The 8,137-nt window shown below is 50.1% G+C and overlaps 1 protein-coding gene and 1 long non-coding RNA gene across 2 annotated transcripts in view; one reads left to right on the top strand and one right to left on the bottom strand.

Annotated features, from left to right (window-relative positions):
• LOC130587318 (vang-like protein 2) overlaps positions 1-1,912 on the top strand; it is a gene marked incomplete at its 5' end in the record, with an annotated part of 4,491 nt that extends 2,579 nt beyond the window's left edge. Inside the window, 2 exons of the mRNA XM_057388296.1 lie at positions 129-360; positions 1,337-1,912. Coding sequence (XP_057244279.1) covers positions 129-360; positions 1,337-1,597 — 493 coding nt within the window. The remainder of the gene's footprint in view (positions 1-128; positions 361-1,336) is intronic.
• Positions 1,913-4,895: 2,983 nt separating this feature from the next.
• LOC130587319 (uncharacterized) lies at positions 4,896-8,117 on the bottom strand. The gene is made up of 5 exons (XR_008966774.1): positions 7,981-8,117; positions 6,817-6,918; positions 5,787-5,825; positions 5,477-5,541; positions 4,896-4,980 (listed from the first exon to the last, which is right to left on the bottom strand). It is a non-coding gene; the product is annotated as an uncharacterized LOC130587319 (long non-coding RNA).
• Positions 8,118-8,137: the final 20 nt, after the last annotated feature.

Genomic DNA, 8,137 nt, shown 5'->3' on the forward strand with positions numbered 1-8,137 from the left:
CAATCCCTCTCCTCCCCAGGCTGGTGGTGGCGGTGGAGGAGGCCTTCACGCCCAATCCCAATCCCAATCCCAATCCCAATCCCAATCCCAATCCCAATCCCAATCCCAATCCCAATCCCTGTCCCCAGGCTGGTGGTGGCGGTGGAGGAAGCCTTCACGCACATCAAGCGGCTGCAGGAGGAGGAGCAGAAGAACCCGCGGGAGGTGATGGACCCGCGCGAGGCCGCCCAGGCCATCTTCGCCTCCATGGCGCGCGCCATGCAGAAATACCTGCGCACCACCAAGCAGCAGCCGTTCCACAGCATGGAGAGCATCCTGCAGCACCTCGAGTTCTGCATCACCCACGACATGACCCCCAAGGTGAGAGGGGACGGCGTTTTGGGGTGGTTTGGAACTGTTTGGGGTCATTAGGGATGTGATTTTGGGGTGGTTTGGTCCAATTTGGGGTCATTTGGAACCGTTTAGAGTCATTTGGGATGGGATTTTGGGGTCGTCGGGGATGTGATTTTGGGGTGGTTTGGTCCAGTTTGGGGTCGTCGGGGATGCAATTTTGGGGTCGTCGGGGATGTGATTTTGGCGTTGTTTTGAACCGTTTGGGGTCGTCGGGGATGTGATTTTGGGTCGTTTTGAACCGTTTTGGGGTTGTTTTGAACCATTTGGGGTCGTCGGGGATGCGATTTTGGGGTCGTTTTGAACCGTTTGGGGTCATCGGGGATGCAATTTTGGGGTGGTTTGGAGCCATTTGGGTCATCGGGGATGCGATTTTGGGGTCATCGGGAAACCGTTTGGGGTCGTTGGGGATGTGATTTTGGGGTGGTTTGGAGCTGTTTGGGGTTGTTTTGGGGTTGGTTTGAACCATTTGGGGTCATCGGGGGTGTGATTTTGGGGATGCAATTTTGGGGATGCGATTTTGGGGTGGTTTGGTCTGATTTGGGGTCGTCGGGGATGCAATTTTGGGGTGGTATGGTCCGGTTTCGGGTCACCCACGTGGAGAGGGGGAGGGGTGTGAGGTAATGTACGTGGGGAGTTCATGGAAGTTGGGGTTGGGGGTAAGAGAATTTGGGATTGGGGTGGTTTGGAATTGGGGGAAGCAAATTTGGAATTGGGGTGATTCAAGATTGGGGTGATTCAAGATTGGGGTGATTTGGGATTGGGGTGGTTTGGAATTGGGGTGATTTGGGTTTTTTGGGGTTGCCGGCTCACAGATTCAGGGTTTTGGGTGTCACCGGCTCACAGATTCAGGGTTTTTGGGGTCGTTGGCTCACAAATTCGGGGTTTTTTGGGTCGTTAGCTCACAGTTTCGGGGATTTTGGGTTCACTGGACTCTCTTCCCAAGGCTTTCCTGGAGCGTTACCTGGCGGCCGGCCCCACCATCCAGTACCACCGCGAGCGCTGGCTGGCCAAGCAGTGGACGCTGGTCAGCGAGGAGCCGGTCACCAGCGGCCTGAGGGACGGCGTGGTCTTCGTGCTCAAGCGCCAGGACTTCAGCCTGGTGGTGTCCACCAAGAAAATCCCCTTCTTCAAACTCTCCGAGGAGTTCGTGGACCCCAAATCCCACAAATTCATCATGAGGCTGCAGTCGGAGACCTCGGTGTGAGACGGCCGGAGGAGGGACCGGATGGGGCGGGAGCGGCTCCGAATCGCTCCGAAAATTCCAATTTGGGACCTTCCCCAAATCGCTCTGAAAATCTGGATTTGGGGGAGGGATTGGACGGGGCGGGAGCGGCCCCGAATCGCTCCGAAAATCCCGATTTGGTGGGGATGGGACCTTCCACAAATGGCTCAAAAAATCTGGATTTGGGACCTTCCCCAAATCGCTCTGAAAATCTGGATTTGGGGAGGACGAAACCTTCTCTGAATTGCTCTGAAAATCCCGATTTGGTGGGGATGGGACCGACCCCAAATGGCTCCAAAAATCCCAATTTGGAGGGGATGGGACCTTCCCCAAATCGTGCTGAAAATCCCGATTTGGAGGGGATGGGACTGTCCCCAAAAGGCTCTGAAAATCTGGATTTGGGGAAGGGATTGGATGGGGTGGGAGCGGCCCCAAATTGCTCCGAAAATCCCGATTTTGGCTCCTCCGGATCCCTCTGGCAAAGCCTCTCCGGGATCGTGGCGCTCGCCCTTTTTGGGGTGGCCGAGCCCCTTTTCCTCCTCCTCCTCTTTGTCCCTCCCAAAATCCCAATCCTCGGGACCGTTCCCCCGGCACGGCGGTGCCGCTGTTCAAGGGCTGACCCCAAGAATTCCCCAATTCCTGAATTCCTGGTGCCCCATTCCAGGGCCAACCCCAAGAATTCCCCAATCAAGGGCTGACCCCAAGAATTCCCCAACCCCAATAATTCCCAAATTCCCCATTCCCCATTCCAGGGCTGACCCCAACAATTCCCTACCCAGGGCCCCGTTTTGATACCAAGGGAATTTTTTCTTTTTTTGGGGGCATTTTTTTGGGAACAGGGAAGGATTTTGGGATCTCCTCCTGTGGAAAAGCTCCCCTCGCCTCTGCTGATGTTGTTTTTAGGAAAAATGAGTGGAATTTGGGTTTTTTGGAGGAGTTAAAGTTGAGTTTGGGTTTTTTGGGTGGGATTTTGCTGCTCCCCAGGGGGATCCACACCCCAAATTCCGGCGGGGTCTCCATGGGGTTTCCCAGTTGGAGCTGGGACAAATCCCAAAATTCCCAACATTCCCAAAAAATTCCCAAAATCCCTGCCGTGATCCCAATCCCAGATCCATAACCCCGAGGAGCTCCTGGGAGAGGTCACCGAGATCCTTCATGAGGTGACCCCGTGGTGACCCCACAAAATTCCCATCGGGACACAAAAAAATCCTTTTTTTTTTTTTGCCTTTTCCTACTTTTTTTTAGGTCCCAAATACCTCACCGATCGATTTGTATTTTTTTTTCCCAATTTTTTCCTTTTTTCCCATTTTTTTTCGCCCACTCCAGCGGGATTTCATTCCAGGGAGGAGTTTTGGGGTCGGATTTTGGGGCGGTTTCGTCCTAAGCACTAAAAAAGGTGGAGTTTGGATTTGGGGCTCTTCCCCAGTGAGCACCAGTAGCAAAATGGGAATTCAAGGAAATTCCCATTATTTTTTTGGGAATTTTAACCCCTTCCTGCCGCTCCCAGCATTTCCCAGCCTTTTGGGGCCGAAGGATCCGAATTTTCCCCCAAATCCTTCGGCTCCGTCGGCGCTGCTGCCGCTGGGAGTTCATTTTGGGGCAATTTCCTGCAAAAAAAAAAACCCAAAAAACCCAAATGGATCACCCCGAGAAGGGGCGAATTTGGGAATTCCGGGAGAAAATTTTTTTTAAAAAAAAATCCCTTTTTTGGTTGGGTTTTTTGGGGTTGGGTTTGGATTTTTGGGATTTCCCGCAGAGCCGAGACCTTTGTGCATGCCTGTAGAAAGTTGTAAAATGTCAAATCGATGGTTTTTAATATATATAAAAAAAGAGAAAAAAAATTTAAAAAAAAAAAAAGCTTGGAGGGATTTTCCCATTTTTTACGGCGGATCGGAGTTTCCCGCCAGTGGTAGGAATTTTTTTCCGTTGGTGTCCGGTTGGTTTTTTGTTTGGTTTTTTTTTCGGGTTTTTATTTTAATTTTATTTTTTGCTTTTTTCATAGAAGAACTAAAAAATTGTACAATTTTTTTTTTAAATAAAAGAAATCTGTTTTGAATTTTTGTTTTTAGTAAATTTATTTTGGCTCTGGGGGCTGCAGGGGGAAGAGTTCGGGGATTTGTGGGGCCAAGGATTTGGGATTTATGGGGTAGAATTTGGGATTATGGGGCCAAGGATTTGGGATTTATGGGGTGGAGTTTGGGGTTTGTAGGGTCAAGGATTTGGGGTCTTTGGGGTCATGAATTTGGGGTCAATGGGGTCGAGGATTTGGGGTCTGTGCTGCCGAAGTTTAGGGATCTACAGGGCCAAAATTTCGGGATTAATGGGGTCAGAAATTTGGGATTTGTGGGATCAGAAATTGGGGATTTACGGGGTCAGAAATTGGGGATTTGTGGGGCCAAAACTTCGGGATTTATGGGGACAAAAAATCAGGATTTACGAGGCCAAAACTTCAGGATTAATGGGGCCAGAAATTTGGGATTTGTGGGGTCAGAAATTTGGGATTTTTGGGGTCAGAAATTGGGGATTTATGGGGTCAGAAATTTGGGATTTGTGGGGTCAGAAATTTGGGATTTGTGGGGTCAGAAATTTGGGATTTGTGGGGTCAGAAATTTGGGGATTTTTGGTGTGAGAAATTTGGGATTTTTGGGGTCAGAAATTGGAGCCACCCCAAACCCGGATCCGGGGCATCCCTGGGGTCGTTTCCTTTGGGATTTTCCCCTTTTGGGGGAAATATTTCCATGGATGGGGAAAATTCCCACCATCCCTGATCCGTCCATGGATCACCTGAGGAGCCTTTGGGGTTTTTTTCCCCACCCTTTTAGGGTCATTCCAAAAAATTCCAAGGTTTTTTTTGGGATCAAATCCCGCTTTATTGAGCCGTTCCCGTCCTTGCCTGGGGGACACCGGGGACATCTCAGGGTGGCCTCAGGAGCCTCCTGGGGGCGAGTCTGGCTGGGGAGGGAAAAATCGGGAATTGGGAAAGGGCTGGGATTGTCCCTTTATCCCAAAAATTGTCCATTTATCCCAAAATTGTCTCTTTATCACCAAAATTGTCCCTTTTTCCCCAAAATTATCCCTTTTCCCCCCCTAATTAACCTTTTTTCTCAAAAATTTCCCATTTTCCCCAGAAATTTCCCCTTTTTGCCAAAAACCGCCCCTTTTCCCCAGAATTTTCCCCGTTCCCCCAAGAAATTTTCTCTTTTTCCCCAAAATTCCCCTTTTTTTCCCAGATTTTCCCCTTTTTCCCAGAAATTTCCCCTTTTCCCCCGGAATACCGGGTTTGGGGTCGGGGTTGGCTCTGGCTGGCCGAAGGCGGTCTCGGAATGTTCCGGATCCCTGTCGGTCTCGGGGTCCTTCCGAACCCTCTGGAAAAAATCGGGAATTCCATGGGACAGCCCAGAATTTGTCCCCATTTCCCCATCCTGATTTCCGGGATTTTTGCCATTTTCTGGATCCAAATTCCTGGGAGTTTTCCCATTTTTCCCACCCCAATTCCCCATCCCAATTTCCAAGATTTTCCCATTTTCCCCTTCTCAATTGCCAGGATTTTTTCCACCCCAATTCCTGGGATTTTTCCCATCCCAATTCCCAGGATTTTTCCCATTTTTCCCATCCCAATTCTCAGGAGTTTTCCATTTTCCCCTTCCCAATTCCCGGGATTTTCCCCACCGCAATTCCCGGGATTTTCCCCATTTTCCCACCCCAATTCCCTGAATTTTTCCCATTTTCTCCCCCCAATTCCCGGGATTTTCCCACTCCAATTCCCTTAATTTTTCCCATTTTTCCCACCCCAATTCCTGGGATTTTTCCCATTTTTCCCAATTCCCGGGATTTTTCCCATTTTTCCCACCCAGGGCTCACCTGTAGGGTCGGGGTTTTGGGGTCGGTGCCCCCCTGGATTTGGGGCTGGACCAGCGCCCCCAAATCTGCCGGGAAGGGATCATGGAAAATACCCCAAAAAATCAAAATATCCCAATAAAATAAAATAAAGTAAAATAACCAGGTAAAATATAGAGACCCCAATAAAACAAAATATCCAAAAATAATAAAATACCCCAATAAATCAAAATATCCCAATAAAATAAAATAAAATAAAATAAAATACCCCATTAAACCAAAATACCCCAGTTCTCCCAGTTTGCCCAGTACAGCCCCAGTCCCCCGGGCTCACCTGAGGAGTCGCTGCCGCTCGTGGCCCAATCCCGACTCCCTGGACCGGGAAAATCCCAAAAATTTGAGAAAACCCCAAAAATTTGAGAAACCCCAAATCTTTGAGAAACCCCAAAAATTTGAGAAACCCCAAAAATTTGAGAAAATCCCAAAAATTTGAGAAACCCCAAATCTTTGAGAAAATCCCAAATCTTTGAGAAAACCCCAAATCTTTGAGAAACCCCAAAGCGGAGACGCACGGCCCCAGCTTGGGTTTGAAACGGAAAAAAAAAAACCTAAAACCCCAAAATTTGTGTAAAGGGCAGAGGAGACCCCAAAAGAGGAGAATTTGGGATCAAATGGAGAATTTGGGATGAATTTGGGGGATTTTGGGGTCGGATCTGAGCAAAGGGGGAGCCCCCGTGACCAAAGGGGTGTTTTTGGGATCAGGAAAATGGTGCCGCACCCCAAAAATGACATTTTGGGGACACTTTTGGGCATTTTGGGGTAATTTGTGGGGTTTTTTTGAGTTTTGACCTCTGGATATTTTGGGGTTTTTCTGGAGTTTTTGAGGTTGTGGCTTCTGGATTTTTTTGGGGTGGTGATTTCTTGAGATTTTGGGGTTTTGGGGATTTTTTTGGGTGGTGATTTCTGGATTTTTGGGGTGGTGATTTCTGGAGTTTTTGGGGTTTTGGGGGATTTTTTTGGGTGGTGATTTTTGGGGGTTTTGGTGATCTTTTGGGGTGGTGATTTCGGGATTTTTTGGGGTGGTGGCTTCTGGAGATTTTGGGGTTTTTGGGGATCTTCTTGAGCAGTGATTTGTGGAGATTTTGGGGTTTTGGGGATTTTTTTGGGTGGTGATGTCTGGATTTTTGGGGTGATGATTTTTGTTGATTTTGGGGTTTTGGGGATTTTTTGGGGTGGTTCTTTCTGGATTTTTTTGGGGTGGTGATTTCTGGATTTTTTAGGGTGGTGATTTTTGTTGATTTTAAGTTTTTTGGGATATTTTTGGGTGGTGATTTTTGGGTTTTTTTTGGGGGGGCGGGTCTGACCTTTGCCCTTGTTCCTCCGGTAGGCGACGAAGAGCACGAGCAGGGCCAGCGCCACAAAGATGGCGGGAGACCAAAAACGGGCGGGGACACCCCCGGAAATCCCTGCGGGAATGACGGAAAATGTGGGAAAATTTGGGAAAATGTGGGAAAAAGTTGGGAAAAATGGGAAAAGGTGGGAAAAACGGGAAAGTTGGGAAAAGGTGGGAAAAGGTGGGAAAATGTGGAAAAGATGGGAAAATTTGGGAAAAGGCGGGAAAATGTGGGAAATGTGGGAAAGGCAGGAAAAGGAGGGAAAAGGTGGAAAAGGTGGGAAAATGTGGGAAAGATGGGAAAAAGAGGGAAAATGAGGGAAAATGAAGGAAAATCAAGGAAAGGCGGGAAAGGGCATGGCCGGGTGGTGACAAGGACCGGGAAGGGGGGTTGGGACGATTCAGGAGGGTGGGAGGAGCCCCAGGGTGGTGGCACCTCCTCAGGGTGGGGACAAATCCAACCAAGATGGTGTCCCCTCCTCAGAACGGTGACAATCCCCTCGGGATGGGGACAAATCCAACCAACATGGTGACAAACCCCCCACGATGGTGTCACCTCCTTGGAATGGTGACAAATCCCCTCAAGATGGTGACAAATCCAACCAAGATGGGGACAAATCCCCCATGACGGTGTCCCCTCCTCAGGACGGTGACAATTCCCACAATGGTGTCCCCTCCTCAAGATGGGGACAATCCCTTCACAACGGTGACAATCCCCCATGACGGTGTCCCCTCCTTGTGGCGGTGACAATCCCCTCGGAACGGTGACAATCCCCCCACAATGGTGTCCCTTCCTCAGGATGGTGACAATCTCCTCGGGGCGGTGACAAATCCAACCAAGATGGGGACAATCCCTTTGGGACGGTGACAATCCCCACAATGGTGTCCCCTCCTTGGAACAGTGACAATCCCCTCAAGATGGTGACAATCCCCTCAGAACGGTGACAAACCCCCATGACGGTGTCCCCTCCTCAGGACGGTGACAATCCCCTTGGAGCGGTGACAATCCCCACAATGGTGTCCCCTCCTTGGGGTGGTGACAATCGCCCCATGACGGTGTCCCCTCGGAACGGTGACAATCCCCCCATGACAATGTCCCCTCCTCATGGCGGTGCCACCTCCCCTTGTCACTCACGTGTCCCGTTCCCCGCCGCTGTCCCCGCGCTGTCCCCGCTCTCCGGAGGGGCCGTGGTGGCCCTGGGCCGCGTTGTCACCGTGTCCCCATCCCCGGGATCTCCTGTCCCCGCTGTGGTGGCCCTCGGCTGCGTTGTCACCGTGTCCCCATCCCCGGG

The sequence above is a fragment of the Malurus melanocephalus genome, unplaced genomic scaffold (genome assembly GCF_030028575.1).
Source record: "Malurus melanocephalus ecotype Western Australia unplaced genomic scaffold, MMel_1.1 scaffold_1757, whole genome shotgun sequence".
Classification (NCBI taxonomy): domain Eukaryota; kingdom Metazoa; phylum Chordata; class Aves; order Passeriformes; family Maluridae; genus Malurus; species Malurus melanocephalus.